Source organism: Hyla sarda, chromosome 3 (genome assembly GCF_029499605.1).
Source record: "Hyla sarda isolate aHylSar1 chromosome 3, aHylSar1.hap1, whole genome shotgun sequence".
Taxonomy (NCBI): Eukaryota; Metazoa; Chordata; class Amphibia; order Anura; family Hylidae; genus Hyla; species Hyla sarda.
The window spans coordinates 344,395,726-344,414,649 of NC_079191.1; the positions used below are offsets into that span (position 1 = coordinate 344,395,726).

An 18,924-nucleotide genomic window follows, 5' to 3' on the forward strand; every position below is an offset into this window, starting at 1 on the left:
GCACCTTTGCCGCCTGCCTTGACCTTCTGCTACGTTTGACTTCACTACTGCCTTATCCTTCAGTACCTCGCCTTGTCCAGCTACCTGTGTGGTCGAGCCGTGTCAGGGGCAGCAACCTGGGTGTTGCCTGCCACAGCAAGCCCATCCTGCCTTGCAGCGGGCTCTGGTGAAGACCGGGGCACTTTAGACTCCACTCACCCATACGGTCCGAGTCATCAGTCACACAGCTAAGAGGATCCACATCCAGCTTAGTTACAGCAAGATCCGACCATGGATCCTGCTGGGGTTCCTCTGCCTGATAATCCGGATCTTGCTTCCATTGTAGCGCTCCAGTCACAGCAGTTGGCCCAGCAGGCACAGCAGTTGAGCCAGTTATCCGCCATGATGCAGCAGTTGCTAACAGCACAGCAACAACCACCACAACCACAGCCTCCTCCTGCTTTGCTGGCACCTCCCGCCCCTGCAGTCATCTCCAGATCAAGACTCTGTCTGTCTCTTCCCGAGAAATATGAGGGGGATCCCAAGTCCTGTCGTGGTTTTGTGACTCTGTTCTCTTTGCACGATAAACTCATGGTGGATCAGTTTCCTATGGAACAAGCAAAGATGGTCTTCATCCTCAGTCCTGACGGAATTTCGGGGTGTCTTCTAAGAACCTGCTCGAGCTTCCTCCACTGAGACAGCATTGATGAGTCTTACTCAGGGCAACTCCTCTGTGGGCGAGTATGCCATTCGGTTTCATACCCAGGCATCGGAGTTAGCTTGGAATGATGATCACATTAAGGATGTGCTTGCCGCCCGGGAATTGCCTGCTACCCTGAATGATACAGTTGGCATCTTGGATTAATATCTGTTTCTCTGAACGACGTGAGGACTTTTGCCAAGAAAGGGAGACTGCACGACTTCGGTGCTTCCCTCGTCTGGTGCCCGTCTTGCAGCAACCACCGCAACCTTCTATGATGCCTCCCGCTGTGGAGGCTATGCAGGCGGATCGGTCTAGCCTGACTCTGCAGGAAAGAACCCACAGTCGAGCTCAGAATCTGTGCTTATATTGTGCCAGTGCAGACTATTTCCTCAGAGACTGTACTCTGCGTCCACAGTCACAGGGAAACGCTCGCACCTAGGGTTTGTAGGAGAGGCCTCCCTAGGTGTGAATACCTCTTCTCCACGCTTGAATTTGAAGGTGCAGCTGTCTCTACCTTCCAAAGAGACTATCTCCGTTCTAGCTTTCCTGGACTCTGGTTCTGCGGGGAACTTTATCGATGTCTCATTAGTGCGTTGGTATCGTCTGCCTGTAACCTGCCTTCTGAAGCCTTTTTACATCTCCTCGGTTAACAGAGAAATTCTGGACTGCACTATTCTGCACAGTACCCTTGTCTATGCAAATTGGAGTTCTGGATAAAGAAGAATTGTCCTTCTATGTACTTCCACATTGTACCTCCACTCTTCTACAAGGCCTTCCCTGGTTACAACTACATGCCCAGCATCTTGACTGGAAGACTGGAGAAGTACTTTGATGGGGAACGTACTGCTATAACAACTGTTTCCATACCCTGCAATCCAAGTTGGTGTCTCCTTCCACTCCTCTGCCTGGTCTGCCGTCTTTTCTTCAGGAGTTTGCTGACGTATTCAGCGAGAAGCAGGCTGAAGTTTTACCTCCACATCGTCCTTACGATTGTCCAATTACTATAAAAAAACGCTACACACTTCCTTTGATCTCTGAGTTATTTGATCGTCTACGTGGTGCTAGGATTTTCTCCAAACTTGACCTACGAGGGGCTTATAAATTGATTTGCATCCGTGAAGGGGATGCATGGAAGACTGCGTTCAATACTTGGGGTGGACATTTCGAGTATCTGGTCTTCGGGCCATTTGGGCTTTGTATCTTGTCTTTGAGTATCTTGTCTTCAGGCCATTCGGGCCATTCAGGCTTCATGCCATTCGGGCTTTGTTATGCTCCAGCAGTCTTCCAGGAGTTTGTCAATTACATTTTTCGGGACCTTCTTTACTCCTGTGTTGTCTACTTGGACGACATACTCATCTATTCGCCCAATGTCCAGTCTCATCGACTTCATCTCAGTCAAGTATTACAGCGTCTCCAAGAAAATCATCTCTATGCTAAACTTGAGAAGTGTACCTTTGAAAAAAACAGCCTTCCATTCCTTGGGTATATTGTCACCAGTCAAGGTCTTCAAATGGACCCCAACAAGTTGTCCGCAGTGCTGGATTGGCCACACCCCACTGGTTTGAAAGCAATTCAGCACTTCCTAGGCTTTGCCCATTACTATCGACGGTTTATTCCTCACTTCTCCACCTTGGTTGCTCCCATGTTCTCGCTTACCAAGGAGAATGCTAATCCTAGGGTCTGGACTCCAGAGGCTGAAGAAGCTTTCAAACAGCTAAAGTCCGCTTTCACTTCTGCTCCTCTTTTATCTAGACCCGATCCCAGCAAGCCATTATTCCTAGAAGTAGATGCCTCCTTTGGAGCAAGAACTGTAACCTGTGGATTCTTCTCAAAGACCTTCTCCCCATGTGGAGAGAAATTATACTATCGGAGATCGGGAACTTTTGGTCATAAAGTTGGCCTCTCGTCACCACTATCTATTCAGACCACAAGAACTTGCTCTATCTCCAATCTGCCCATTGTCTCAATCCCAGACAGGCTTGTTGGTCTCTGTTCTTCTCCAGATTTAATTTCTTTAACCACTTTCGCCCTGCTGAGAAGAATCTTTGTGCTGATGCTCTGTCCAGATCCTCTGATGTACTAGACCAGGAGTCCCATACTCAACATATTATTCGTCCTGATCGTCTCATCTCTGCAGCGCCTGCATATCTTCAGCACTTGCCTTCTAGGAAGACCTCCTCGTTTTAGACTCCGAGTCCTGAAATGGGTTTCTTCCTCTCTTCTAGCTGGTCATGCTGGAATACATAAATCCTTATAGCTCATCTCCCGACAGTACTGGTGGCCCACTTTGAAGCAGGATGCTGTTGATTTTGTCCATGCTTGTTCAATCTGCGCTCGGGACAAAACCCCTCGTGCCAAGCCTGCTGGTTTACTACATCCTTTGCGAGTTCCTGAGCTACCCTGGACCGACATAGCAATGAACTTTATTACTGACCTTCCTTCTTCTGGCAGCAATATGGTCATCTGGGTTGTTGTGGACCGATTTTCTAAAATGGCTCATTTTGTGCCCTTGCCAGGTTTACCATCTGCACTGCAGCTTGCTAAGCTTTTCCTTGGTCATATCTTCCCGTCACCATGGATTGCCTACTCATATTGTCTCCGATCGGGGAGTCCAGTTCGTCTCCAAGTTCTGGAGGGCCCTCTGTTCTCGTCTACAAGTTCAACTGGACTTCTCCTTGGCTTACCACCCTCAATCCAATGGTCAGGTCGAAAGGGTGAATCAGGTCCTGGGGGACTATCTTCACCATTTTGTCTATGCTCGCCAAAACAGGCAGCAAGCCTATCCTGCTCTGGTGAAGACCAGCGGCACCTTAGACTCCGCTCCGTGATATGGTCCAAATCATCAGCCACACAGGTAAGAGGAACCACATCCAGCTTAATTACATCTGTGTTGTTTGCTTGTGTGAGTATTTTTTTTTTTTCACTAAGGAGCCCTTGGCAGAAAATAGTGATAAGCTCTTGAGATTTTTTTAATGCATAGATTTTAGTGGTGATAGTGGTTTATTTATCCAAAAGAAAGTGCCAAACACTTGCAAAGTCCTAAATGCCAACCTTTTGCATTTATATTCGCAAGCCAAACACCTGCAAATTCCTAAATGCCAACCTTTTGCATTTATATTCGGCAATTATTGACAGAATCACCAAAATTCTTTTAAGTGTTCACATAGACGTATACTTGCACCATGCACTTACCTGATGGCTGTAAGCTTGCTTCACCTGGTTGGATGGATTGTGTGTTATTTGTATTTTGTTCCTGTGTTAATAATAGAAGCTCTGCTGCAAACAATATATATTAACATCCAGGTGGTATAGTCAAGGCTGGCGCCATCTATAGGCCAAGTAAGTGCTGGCCTAGAGCGCACATTGAAGGTCGCTGCATTACCAGGGAGCAGGCTTTTTTTTCTTTAGCTTCTCCTCTACACAACCCACACAAGTGGCTCAGGTAGTGCAGCTCATCCAGGATGGCACATCAATGCGAGCTGTGGTAAGAAGGTTTGCTGTGTCTGCCAGGGTAGTGTCCAGAGCATGGAGGCGCTACCAGGAGACAAGCCAGTACATCAGGAGATGTGGAAGAGGCCATAGAAGGGCAACAACCCAGCAGCAGGACCTCTACCTTCGCCTTTGTGCAAGCAGGAGCACTGCCAGAGCCCTGCAAAATTAACTCCAGCAGGCCATAAATGTGCATGTGTCCACTCAAACGGTCAGAAACAGACTCCATGAGGGTGGCTAGAGGGTCCAACATCCATAGGTGGGGGTTGTGCTTACAGCCAAACATCGTGCAGGATGTTTGGCATTTGCCAGAGAATACCACGATTGGCAAATTCACCACTGGCACCCTGTGCTCTTCACAGATGAAAGTAGGCTCACACTGAGCACATGTGACAGACGTGACAGACGAGTCTGGAGACGCTGTGCAGAACATTCTGCTGCCTGCAACATCCTCCCGCCTGACTGGTGGTGGGTCAGTAATAGTGTGAGGTTGCATTTCTTTGGGGGGCCGCACAGCCCCCCATGTGCTTGCCAGAGGTAGCCTGACTGTCATTAGGTACCGAGATGAGATCCTCAGACCCCTTGTGAGACCATATGCTGGTGCGGTTGGCCCTGGGTTCCTCCTAATACAAGACAATGATAGACCTCATGTGGCTGGAGTGTGTCAGCAGTTCCTGCAAGACGAAGGCATTGATGCTATGGACTGGCCGCCCGTTCCCCAGACCTGAATCCGATTGAGCACATCTGGGACATCATGTCTCGCTCCATCCACCAACACCACGTTCCACCACAGACTGTTCAGGAGTTGGCGGATGCTTTAGTCCAGGTTTGGGAGGACATCCCTAAGGAGACCACCCGTCACCTCATCAGGAGCATGCCCAGGCATTGTAGGGAGGTCACAAACACTACTGAGCCTCATTTTGATTTGTTTAAAGGACATTACATCAAAGTTGAATCAGCCTGTAGTGTGGTTTTCCACTTTTATTTTGAGTGTGACTCCATATCCAGACCTCCATGGGTTGATACATTTGATTTCCATTGATAATTTCTGTGTGATTTTGTTGTCAGCACATTCAACTATGTAAAGACGAAAGTATTTCATACGATTAGGTCATTCATTCAGATCTAGGATGTGTTATCTCAGTGTTCCCTTTATATATTCATTACAATATAACAGCAGGGGCAAAACCCAAAAACTGGGAAAAACTGTTTAGTCACGGTATGGGGGTATTATTCTGGTATGGTGATGTTCTTACTCATGGTATGGTGGTGTTATTTAGTCACGTTATGTGGGTATTGTTCTGTTCTGGTATAGTGGTGTTATTCAGTCACAGTATGGTGGTATTGTTCCATGGCCAGTAATTTGAAGATTCTGTCAGAAAAGGACACCTCAACACATTTTGCACTGCCGCTAAGAGGTGCTTTGTTGGTAAAACCACGTACAGCCAAACTGACTTTAGCAGAGTGAGAGACGGCAGTAGCAATGTATTTGGCCATACAAATACTGTACATAAGAATATGTATATGATAATATATATATACATATTAAATACAAATAATTATATTTATATGCAGATATAGAAATATATGTTTTAGATAGCTACATTTCATATGAAAGTTTTGTCAGTCTAGTTTTGCAGCGCCATACTAGTCATCATTTTTATATGCAGATGGTTTTATGGAGTTATGTTTAAGTAGTAGATTATTTTTTTAGTTATCACACATTTACTTATGCATTCTGGTCTCTATTAGAATATAATGCGATATAATTCCATTGTATAATTGTACCTGTTATCCTCAGATCCTGGCTAAGAGCCTGATCCTTTTCCATAATAATTTTCAGTAGTACATTACAGCTGTGATCTCCTTTCTTTATCACCAGGTCAATCAGTTCTCGGCATTGGTTTGCACGTCCAATTCTACTTTCATTGATATGCTCCACCTCTGTTGGTCTGAGCACACGTCTATGACGTAATTCATCTAGTAATTGTTGGACCAGTGCTGTACTGCAGCGCTCTACCAACTGTAATCGGAGAGCTTCAAGTTTACCTGGAGTATAGGATTTAGAATGAAACACAAAGACAAAGACATAATTTACCAGTTGTAATAATAAAACTTTCATGCAGATCTCTCTATTTGGGGCCGTCAACAATATTTCCCATAGCATAAGTTATAGAACATAGCAAACTCTGGTAAGAGCCAGCACAGAATGCCACCCCACTTGAAGGAGACCAATCTGGGTGCCAATGTGGCAAAAGGTATACAATACGTGTATAGGTCCAGGCAGAGTCAGGAGGCTTGGAATAAGTTATATTTTACCGTTCAAAAGTGTGACAGTAGATTGAAACTTAAGCTATCGCATATTCTGGGGCCTTCTGACTCTGCTGTGACCTAGAGACATGTTGTTATAGAATATAAATAGGTATTTCTAACATAGGGATTCTATTCTGGCAGATTACAGTATGCTCATATGTTGTATTTACTATTGGAGTGTCATGTAATTTGTGGTGAAAAAAGAATGTGGATATGCATTTCAATCTATGTCCTATGAGCCAAAAGTTCCCGGCCTCCAAAAATCACGTTCAAGAATATAAGGGAAAAAACACTTGAAATTTAATTTAAAAAAACACACGTTATTGAGAAATCAGAGCCTTTATGTATGTGGCTGTACAGCATTCTGTAGTTAACTTGGTAGGAATGGTTATCCTGAGATCTGCTAAGGTAGGAGGAGACTCTGAATACTTTTACCTGACCAAAGTTTGGGCAGAAGTGTGAGTAAAGGGAGAACTGCTTTCAGAAGTACTGCAATGTATTTTAAAGTAAAACTGTCAGCCTGTTCACCCACACTAAACCCACACTGAGTTATAGTGGGGTGACCAGGAGTCCAACGAGGGGTTACTTACTTAAATATGTCCAGTAGGTCCTGAGATATGTCCCCCAGAAGAACCTCTGCTAAATTTAGTGAATCGTGCGCATGGGGTGTGGCTTCACTGGCTTAATTTACATGTTCATTGTCTGTGACTCCACATCCTAGTGAAGTGGAGTCATAGACAATGAATATTTAAATTGAGCCGGCGAAGCCCCGCCCCCTGTGACTTCAGCAGAGGATTTTCTGGGGGATATATCTCAGGACCTTTAGTTTATATTTTTTTATTGTCTCACCATGAGACTAGACTCTGATGTCCTGCTTGCACATATAACACACTGCAGTATAGAGACTTACCTTACATCTGGGGAAATTAGAGGCTTAAAGAGTCTATACCCCCTTGTCTAGAGACCCCACTGGAAAATACCTTGGTCAATTGCAAACATCATTATGATGTTTTGTTAAGAATCATGTTATCTCCTATCATACTGCTGAAAAGTTACTGCCTAAATTCCTCAGTAAACGTAGGTGGTACCACCTTCCAAAAATCCACAAGTCACTGACCCGACCCCATGGGTGACCTATTATCGCAGAGATTGGGTAAGTGATCAAAAGGCTGTCTAAATACACAGACTGGCCTTTGAGGCCACTATTCAATGACTTGCCTGCATAACTAAAGGACTTTGGAGTATATAAGGGGGCTTGGAGGATATACAGTCATGGCCGTAAATATTGGCACCCCTGAAATTTTTCAAGAAAATGAAGTATTTCTCACAGAAAAGGATTGCAGTAACATGTTTTGCAATACACATGTTTATTCCCTTTGTGTGGAACTAAACCAAAAGAAGGGAGGGGAAAAAAGGAGATATTTTTGTACTCACCACAAGGCCTGCGGACGAGCCCTCAGGCGGAGACACACTAGGCCCAGAAATGGAACTCCCGGCAGATCCCCCCCATCCAAGGAGATGGACTAGGATGCCAAGGAAAGGGCCATCCTCTGAAGAGACCCAAGGCACCCGGGTCATATAGGGAGACAAGGAATCACAGGAAAAGCGGAAAGACGGGATACTGTTCTGGAAAGGGCCAGTGCATGAGAGCAAAAGCCGAAAACAGCAGCAGGCACAAAAACCGCTGTCCCAAGGGCCCGCCATGGGCACCCATAAGGCGAAAGAGCAGTACTGGGGTAATGCGGATAACTTGAACGCCCTCCAACTCGGGAGGACCTGGACCCCTAGGGAAGAAAGGAGCAACAAACACCCAGAAGAGGGGGGCATCTCCTGAAGTGTAAGAAAAACAGACTTCAGCGTAAAAATCTCCGGAGGAGTCTTGGCCGGAACACTACACATGTCCAAGACCTGAACCATCACCCAGGCCCAAGGAACCGGAAGAGCCGCCTAAAAAGAAGATACGCCACAGCATCCTAGGACAGAGTCCAAGCCAAGGAGACCAACCAGTCCTAGACCCGAAGGTCCGAGCGGACCAGAGCACACTAAAGAAACATCCGGCCAGAATGGGAATGGAGGGAGAACCAAATGAGAACCCAGCTGGGAATCTCAGGGTTTAGGCACAGGAAGGCTGACTCCAGAAGACTTCGGTGGCAGTGCAGTACAACTGACACGGACAAAAGGGAAGGAAGAACACCCTTCCAGGTATATTGTACAAACTGCTCCAACAAAGAAGAGAGCCAATCTGCGATAGTGGACAGGAAGCCCACGAGCCTAGGCAGGAAAAGGGCCCTGTGGAATGCATTCCGCAAAAACCAAGGGCCCTGCCAGATACTTCACCTATACAGTGGGAACAGCGAGACGGCAATGTCTGGGCAGCAGAAAAGAATCAACAAAATAGTCCCTTCAGAAGAGGGAAAACAAGGGGGGACTAGAGGAAAACTCAAGTACAGACCCATGCCAAGAACCCTGAGCCCTGTACCCCTTATAGAAAGGGGATTGGCAAAGCGCACCAGGTGCAGGAGGAGCAGGGAAATGCTGCCCCACAGCCACGGAATAAGTACTGGGAGGACGGAACCCCCAGGCTCCAATGGCAACCCATCGCTGTCTGGAGGAGCCACCTCGTGTCCCAAGCGGGATCGGAATCCAGTTGTCACGACTCGGCCGGCTGGATGTGGATCCTCTGTGTCAGCGAGGGATTGGCGTGGACCGTGTCGGTGGACCGGTTCTAAGTTGCTACTGGTTTTCACCAGAGCCCGCCGCAAAGCGGGATGGTCTTGCTGCGGCGGTATCAACCAGGTCGTATCCACCGGCAGCGGCTCAACCTCGCTGACTGCCGAGAAGGCGTAGGACAGAAGGACTAGACAAAGGCAAGGTCAGACGTAGCAGAAGGTCGGGGCAGGCGGCAAGGTTCGTAGTCAATGTGGATAGCAGAAGATCTGGAACACAGGCTTTGGACAACACTAAATGCTTTCACTGGCACAAGGCAACAAGATCCAGCAGGGAAGTGCAGGGGAAGTGAGGTAATATAGCCAGGGAGCAGGTGGAAGCTAATTAAGCTGATTAAATCTTAGAGAGCTAGTGCGCGCGCGCCCTAAGGAGCGGAGCCGCGCGCGCCAGGACATGACAGCCGGGGGACGGGACAGGTGAGTGACTTGGGATGCGATTCGCGAGCGGGCGCGTCCCGCTATGCGAATCGCATCCCCGCCGGCAGTGTCAGTGCAGCGCTCCCGGTCAGCGGGTCTGACCAGGGCGCTGCAGAGAGAGGAACGCCGCGAGCGCTCCGGGGAGGAGCAGGGACCCGGAGTGCTCGGCGTAACACCAGTACACTATAGCTGGGCAAAAGGTACAAGACATGTGGAGAGCCATTCCAGATAGTGACGCGTAGGTACCTGAGCCATCCCGGACCGAAACCCCTGGAAACACCCCTGGAGGCATAGGGAGGAGCTGAACTGACTGTCGCCCCAGCAGGCCCCGAGCCAGAACAGAAGTGCTCAACCGCCGCAGAACTGCGGAAACAAAGTCACCGGAAGTCCCGAGGCACAGCCCACCGAACAAAAGGAAGGTGGGCTCCACACCTAGAGGGTGGACCTAGCATACGTAGGAACACAGACATGGGTACCCTTCAACAGCAGTGGGGTACTAAGTCTGCGGACATGAACTAAACCTCAGAAACTCAAGGGACCAGCTGGGAAGGTAGGTATGCCTCTAGCAGACCAACAGTGCAACCTAAGAAGGGAGAACAGAGTGATGCTGCCGTTGCTGAGAAAATCCCTGGGACCTGCAGAAAAGAAGCCTCCACCCCATCTCCTAATGGTGTCAGACACCAAAGCTGCAGATGCAGACTCAGGAGATGAAGAAAGAGTGTGGAGCAGTGGAGTGAGATACCAGCCTGTAGACCAAGAAGGTAACCCTGTAAACCTAGTATGTGGTGCCTTGTATAAGGCCCATTGGCATTGGTAACCTTAACAACCGTCAGCAGGTGGAAGGGTACGGTAGGGGACCCAACATAGTAGCAAGCCATGCGGAAAAACCATCTGTCCAGCAGGTATAGGAGTCCTGAGCACCCAGGGTCACTCCAGTCAACCTTCCCCAGAAGGCGGGGTACTAGAGTGCAGCCCAACCAAGGGGCGCCCTGGTGCTGTAGAAAACCAGCAGACAAGGGATTTTCCGACTGGCAGCAATCCTGTATACCTGTAGGGATATACTCCAGAACCCTCACCCAGCAGTGAAGCATGGGAAACCTGGCTATGTCCGCGGCAGCCCGGAGGTCAAAGACCAATGGCAGCGGCAACAGTGTAGACAGGAGCCTGGATGAACAAGAACAACCAGAGGCGGATAGCGAAAAAAGGGAACAGGCAGACATGCTATAGCTGCGCCCTTTGCCATAGGTGGGAGGGCAGGGAGGCTGAGAAACCCACCCCATGGGAGAGGTCGTGCGGCAGACATGCAGACAACTATTTGGCTTACCAGTAGGGATCCATAGTGGACCGCGAGACACTCCGTCAGCACCACACACAGCGGTGAGGTATCGGAACTCCATCAGCAGATACAATATCCGTGAGATGTGACAGGCAGTGCAGGAAAACATGCAGACCGTTGTCTAGTCTACTAGTATAGAACCAGAATGGACAGCGAATCATTCCTTCGAACACCTCACCCCGCAGTGAGGCACCGGAAGTCTAGACGCAGATACACCAGCCATGTGAGGTATGGTAGGTGGTGTAGAAAACCAAGCAGACCACTATCTGGCTTTCTGGTATGAGTCCATAGACGTCAACGAGTCATTTGGTTGGCATCTCGCACGGAAGTGAGGTACCAAAACTGCATCCGCCGATGACAGGCGTTGTAGGTAACCCTGCAGACCACTGTCTGGCCTACTGGTACGGGTCCATAGTAGACAACGAGACATTCCATTAGTCACCTCACCCAGTAGTGAGGTACCGGAACTCGGGCAGCAGACTGAGTCCCTTTTTAGGTGAAGGAGGGGGGGGAGGACATACTCACCTGCAGACGCCAGTTTCTTATACTCACCTTAGGCGTCTTCAACCAGCTTATGGCCGCACTACATCATACCAGGCTAGGATGGGGGCAAGCAGGGGCAGTGGGGGACCCTGACCCAGGATATAACCTCCAGGCGCTGGCCGTTGGCGGGAAGGGGTTAACGGTGCATACTTCTAAGTCCCATGCCCCTTAGCCGCATATGGGGGAACAGGTAGTGCAGTGCTTCTGAACCCCCACCTGAAAAAGAGGGAAACAAAGAATCTAACTAACAGCCCTTACTAGAAAATAATAAAAAAGACCAGGTCTGGGGAGCACCCAGAACTGTGTCTTGCCTCCTAGCTGATACTAGATAAAACTGATTACCTCACTGTAGGTGGGCGGGTATATTCTGCCAGGGAGGAGCCGACTTTTTTTCCTAGTGTCAGCGCCTCCTAGTGGCAAGAGCATATACCATCAGTAAGGTGTCCCCCAATGAAGAGCGACCGAGAAAAGCAAATTGGACATAATGTCACACCAAACTACAAAAATGGGCTGGAAAAAATTATTGGCACCCTTAACTTAATATTTGGTTGCACACCCTTTGGAAAAAATAACTGAAATCAGTCGCTTCCTATAACCATCAATAAGCTTCTTACACCTCTCAGCAGGAATGTTGGACCACTCTTCCTTTGCAGACTGCTCCAGGTCTCTCTTATTGGAAGGGCGTCTTTTCCCAACAGCAATTTTAAGATCTCCCCACTGGTGTTCAATGTAATTTAGATCTAGACTCATTGCTGGTAACTCCAGAACTCTCCAGCGCTTTGTTGCCATCCATTTCTGGATGTCTTTTGACGTATGTTTGGGGTTATTGTCCTGCTGGAAGACCCAAGACCTCGGACACAAACCCAGCTTTCTGAACACGTGTATAGCAAAACATGTGTTACTGAAATCCTTTTCTGTGAGAAATACTTCATTTTCTTGAAAAATTTCCGTGGTGCCAACATTTACGGTCATGACTGTATGGGGGCAGGAGGAATACCATTTAGCATCATTAGACGCGGAAAGCCTGTACCCCCCCAGGATTAATCTATGAATATTATTCATCGACGAATATTAGGAGATCAGGTGACTTCTCAAACATTGTTAATGAGGCCCTAAAGTATATTCTCAAACAATGACTTCAAGTTTCAGGAGAAATGGTTCAGCCAAGAATCTGAATCACCATGGGCATGCCAATGACATGCTGTTTTACAAAAATCTTCCTTGCAGCCTTAGAAAAAAAAGTATATCTTCTCAGCCAATAACTTGTTTGCAAAATTTTGAGTGTTTTTCATGAGGTGCATTGATGATGTTTTTTAATGTCTGGTCGGGATTTGAAAATCAGAGTTTAGAGTTTTTAGATGTAATGGTGGAGATAAATGATGGGATGGTTGTAACCTCAGGCATCAGAAAGAACACCGCTATTACTTCTCTACTCCATTTTAATAGCTTCTCCCTGCTCCATGTTAAGAAAGCCGTATCTTATGGCCAATTTGTTTGGCTTAGCAGACTCAATAGTGATGACACAAATTATACTTGGTCAGAAGATCTATCACAACAACTTTTACAGCAGGGCTATCAATCACACTTTATACATGAGGCTATGGAAAGGGCCAATAGACTCACCTGAACTGATGTTTTGCAGGGCCAAAAAAAAAATTACAAAATATTAAACTTTTTATTTTTCTTTTAAAAATTCTTCCCTGGATACCCTGGTTCAGTCCTCTATAAGATATAATATACCTATCACAAAAGAACTGAACATATACATCATATATGCACAATATAGAGACGATATGGAAAAGGGAGATTTAACCAAGGAATATTCTCATGTCATTTTTGTAATTGAAGCCCAAAGAACCCATGGCTTCACAGCACATTATCCAGGTCGCTTCCTTTCTCAATAGATTTTTAAGGTGATCTCCCCCAAAAAGTGGAATGTCCACCACTTCTATCACTCCACTTTAATACTTTCTGGGTATTAGCAGTGCGCTGGTCGTCTGTTCTTTTTTTTTGTCTATGAGGGACAGATGTTTGGTGGATGCACAAGCCTCAGTGAATCCTTGTTTTATTTCTGGTCCCTAACATGAAAGTGCGCTAAGAGCCTCCATTTTTTTAACCAAGAGTGCAGCTGAAAACTTGTATTTGTATACTATGTATTATCCACAGCAGCGGGCACTTGTGTATCAGGTAGTCGTGCTGGCTGGTTTGTTTGTTGTATGTATTCAATGATACCGCATAAAATGTGTGCTGCATACATTTAGAAACAGATCACATATAATAATATAAACAACCATGTCCTGAATCACTTTATACATTCAGGAACACATAGGGGGACATTTGCTTTCTCCAGTGTTTTGGTGCTTTGCACACAAATAAAGCTCCGAAAATTGTATGGTCTGCTGGATTTGCTATAATGTGCAGGCCTCTTAGTAAATCCAACAGATCCATGGTTGTAGTTGCACCTGGCGCACAAATATGCACAACCTATTAAGGTGTTGTACAGGGAGGGCCATTTATATGGATACACCTTAATAAAATGGGAATGGTTGGGGATATTAACTTCCTGTTTGTGGCACATTAGTATATGTGAGGGGGGAAACTTTTCAAGATGGGTGGTGACCATGGCGACCATTTTGAAGTTGGCCATTTTGAATCCAACTTTTGTTTTTTCAATACGAAGAGGGTCATGTGACACATTAAACCTATTGGGAATTTCACAAGAAAGACACTGATGTGCTTTGTTTTAATGTAACTTTATTCTTTCAGGAGTTATTTACAAGTTTCTGACCACTTATAAAATGTGTTCAATGTGCTGCCCATTGTGTTGGATTGTCAATGCAACTCTCTTCTCCCAGTCTTCACACACTGATAGCAACACCGCAGGAGAAATGCTAGCACAGGCTTCCAGTATCCGTAGCTTCAGGTGCTGCACATCTCGTATCTTCACAGCATAGACAATTGCCTTCAAATGACCCAAAAGATAAAATTCTAAGGGGGTCAGATCGGGAGACCTTGGGGGCCATTCAACTGGCCAACGACGACCAATCCACTTTCCAGGAACCCGTTCATCTAGGAATGCTCGGACCTGACACCCATAATGTGGTGGTGCACCATCTTGCTGGAAAAACTCAGGGAACGTGCCAGCTTCAGTGCATAAAGAGGGAAACACATCACCATGTAGCAATTTCGCATATCCAGTGGCCTTGAGGTTTCCATTGATGAAGAATGGCCCCACTATCTTTGTACCCCATATACCATACCATCAATTTTTGTGTTCCAACAGTCTTGAATGGATCTATCCAATGTGGGTTAGTGTCAGACCAATAGCGGTGGTTTTGTTTGTTAACTTCACCATTCATATAAAAGTTTGCCTCATCACTGAACAAAATCTTCTGCGTAAACTGAGGGTCCTGTTCCAATTTTTGTTTTGCCCATTCTGCAGCACCTGAAACTACTGATACTGGAAGCCTGTGCTAGCATTTCTCCTGCGGTGTTGCTATCAGTGTGTGAAGAGTGGGAGAAGAGGGTTGCATTGACAATCCAACACAATGGGCAGCACATTGAACACATTTTATAAGTGGTCAGAAACTTGTAAATAACTCATGAAAGAATAAAGTTACGTTAAAACCAAGCACGTCATTGTTTTTCTTGTGAAATTCCCAATAAGTTTGATGTGTCACATGACCCTCTTCCTATTGAAAAAACAAAAGTTGGATTCAAAGTGTCCGACTTCAAAATGGCCGCCATGGTCACCACCCATCTTGAAAAGTTTCCCCCCTCACATATACTAATGTGCCACAAACAGGAAGTTAATATCACCAATCATTCCCATTTTGTTAAGGTATCCATATAAATGGCCCACCCTGTATATTTATGTGATTTTAGGTGTCACAAGTCGGCTGTAAAGTTGCATGTGAGGCCAAGCTCCCTTCCAACCTCCTTTATGCCACCTTGGCACAAGAGGCGAACAGCCACTAAAGTCGCACATTGGGGGAGATTTATCATAACCTATCCAGAGGAAAAGTTGCCCAGTTGCCAATAGCAACCAATCAGATCGCTTCTTTAACTCCTTAACGACGAGTCACTAAGTGTCACTTCGCGCACAGCGCCATACATTTACGGCGCTGCATTTCTTGATCACTGCTTCTCCGGATGCAGTGATCGGAACGGGATGACTGCTGATATCTATCAGCAGCCATCCCAGCATATCGCCCAGGGGGTCCTGAGACCCCCCTTGTTGACGATCGCCGTGATTCACCGGTCAATTCTGACCAGCGAATCATGGCTTTTTCTGATCGGGTCTCTGGTGACCCAATAGAGACAGCTATAGGAGCGAGATGGCAGGGGTGCCACCTCCTCATATCTCCCGCGATTGGTCGATCAGGCCAATCGGCGAATCGCAGGGCATGTGCGGGGGGGTCCAAGTTGAGATCCCCGCTCTGCCCACTCTGGAAGTCCAGGGTACAGGGTACATTCACATGGGTGGGTTTACAGCGAATTGTAAAAACACTACACTACACCTACACAAAATAAAGGGTAAAACACTACACATACACATACCCCTACACTGACCCCCCCCCCCCCCCCAATAAAAATTTAAAACGTCTCAAAAACACTGTAGGCACCCTGTTTGGGGAACACTGCCGTGTCCGTCCCTATGCAAACCTCTAATTTAGGCCTCAAATGCGCATGGCGCTCTCTCACTTCGGAGCCCTGTCATATTTCAAGGCAACAGTTTAGGGCCACATATGGGGTATTTCTGTAGTTGGGGTCTACACCAGCTTGTTAGTGTAAAAAAATAAAAAAAAGTACACTAACATGCTGGTGTTGCCCCATACTTTTAATTTTTAGAAGAGGTAAAAGGAAAAAAAGACCCCCAAAATTTGTAACATAATTTCTCCTTAGTACGGAAATACCCCATATGTGGGTGTAAATCTGCGAATGCACAATATGGCTCAGGAGTGAGAGCGCACTATGTACATTTAAGGTCTAAATTGGTGATTTGCAAAGGGGTGGCTATAGTTACAGCCGTTCTGACATAAACGCAAACAAAAAAAGTCACCCACATATGACCCCATTTTGGAAACTTCACCCCTCACAGAAAGTAACAAGGGATATACGGAGCCTTAACACCCCACATGTGTTTGACAAATTTTCATTAAAGTTGGACGTGAAAATGAAAAATCAGATTTTAGCGGGATCCATGTGCCCACTAGCGGTGTCACAAGAATGCCTCCCGCGAGCGCGAGCGCTACCATCACCACTAGCGGGGTCTCTGTGCCCACTAGCGATGTCACAAGAATGCCGAGCGCGGCTCTGTTCCCCGTCCCTGTCAGCGCTCAGGGTACGGGAACAGATTTAAAAGCCTCGCGCGCGGCTAACATAGTACTGCGCAGGTGCAGCACTACGCAAATAGTGTAGGGCTAACGTAGGCAGCGCTATGAGCCTGGCGTTAGCCCTACACTATTTGGGTAGTACTGCGCATGCGCAGTACTACGTTAGCTGCGCGCAAGGCTTTTAAATCTGTTCCCGTACCCTGAGAGCTGACAGGGACAGGGAACAGAGCCGCGCTCGGCATTCTTGTGACACCGCTAGTGGGCACAGGGACCCCGCTAGCGGTGATGGTAGCACTCGCGGGGGGCACATTTGACACCACTAGAGGGCACAGGGACCCCGCTCGCGGGGTGGGGGGGACAGGCGGTAATACCATGATACCGCGATAATAAAAAAAAAATACCGCAATATTCATTTTAGGCCATACTGCCCAACACTACTCATGCCAGATGTATATAACATATATATTTATCAGACTTACCCATCCGGAGGATCAGCGCAGCAATGAGTGCGCGCGCTGCCCCCGGACAGGGTAATGGGGGCGGGCGGGCGGGGCCAATGCGTGCAGCCTCAGCTATCAGCGTGGTCGCTCTTGCCTGTTTGATTGACAGGAGGGAGCGAGCACCGCAGTGACTGAATTTCAACTCATTACCAGGCTTAAATGAGTGGAAATTCTGTAGTGACGTCACTGCCGAATGCTTTCGGCCACTAGGCGGGCGACCCCTAGTGGCCGGATTTAAAAGTGATTTTAAACTGGTTTAAAATCACTTTTTTAAATTAAAGTATATTAGAGATATGTTGTAGTACTTAAGTACTACAACATATCAATTTTTTGATATCATGACAGTGCCCATTTAAGGTCAAAATGGGATGCGTCCTTAAGGGGTTAATTTTGCACAGGCCCTTTTAAAAATGAAAGAAGCAATCTGATTGGTTGCTATGGGACTGGGCAACTTTCCCTCTGCACAAGTTTTGATAAATCTCTGCTATTGTCTACAGAAATAGTAATTTTTGAGCAAACATTTCTGCGTCCAAATTTGTGATCATTTATTTTTTTTAATTTTTTCATCTTATACATAAAAACAGAAGACCTGACTCACTGACTCAACAGCGCCCAGCCTAAACCCTTGGACCTAGAAACCTGAATTTTTGCACAGGTGTTGCTTTTAAGACGTAGACAAGGAATAAGAAAGGATTTTTCGTGTGAAAAAGGGTTTTTTTTTTTTTTTTTTTAAAGTCCCTTACAAGTCTATGGGAAATGTATGTTCCCACATAACTTCTGTACGGCTGGAGATATTTCAGTAATACTTGGTCACATGTTACTTATATGTCCACTTAAAAATTAGGATAGTTAATTTAACCCTTAACTACCCCCATTTGTGAGGGTCGGGGTTTTTGTTTAAAGTCCCATGCAAATCAATGGGAAATGTATGTTCCCACATAACTTCCATACGTCTGGAGATATTTCAATACATGGTCACATATTACAGGTCGGATATGAGGACGGGATGGGAGGTCGGAATATGAGGTCGGGATAGGAGGTCAAGATAGCAAGTCGGGATAGGAGGTCGGGATAGGAGGTCGATATAGGTGGATGGATAGGAGGTCGGGATAGGAGGTTGAGATAGGAGGTCGGGATAGGTGGTCGGGATAGGAGGACGGGATAGTAGGATGGGATAGGAGGTCGGGATAGGAGGTCGGGATAGGAGGACGGGATAGGAGGTCGGGATAGGAGGTCGAGATAGGAGGACGGGATAGGAGGTCAGGATAGGAGGACGGGATAGGAGGTCGGGATAGGAGGTCGAGATAGGAGGACGGGATAGGAGGTCGGGATAGGAGGACGGGATAGGAGGACGGTATAGGAGGTCGGGATAGGAGGTCAGGATAGGAGGACGGTATAGGAGGATGGTATAGGAGGTCGGGATAGGAGGAAGGGATAGGAGGACGGGATAGGAGGACGGGATAGGAGGACGGGATAGGAGGTCGGGATAGGAGGTTGGGTTAGGAGGTTGAGATAGGAGGTCGAGATAGGAGGTCGGGATAGGAGGACGGGATAGGAGGACGGGATAGGAGGTCGGGATAGG

At 46.9% G+C, this 18,924-nt stretch overlaps 1 protein-coding gene across 1 annotated transcript in view; it reads right to left on the reverse strand.

Moving 5' to 3' along the window:
- The window catches only part of LOC130361062 (uncharacterized), a 30,957-nt gene extending 23,471 nt beyond the window's left edge, over positions 1-7,486 (reverse strand). Inside the window, exons 1-2 of the mRNA XM_056563624.1 lie at positions 7,465-7,486; positions 5,960-6,220 (exon numbers count right to left, since the gene is read on the reverse strand). Coding sequence (XP_056419599.1) covers positions 5,960-6,220; positions 7,465-7,486 — 283 coding nt within the window. The remainder of the gene's footprint in view (positions 1-5,959; positions 6,221-7,464) is intronic.
- Positions 7,487-18,924: the final 11,438 nt, after the last annotated feature.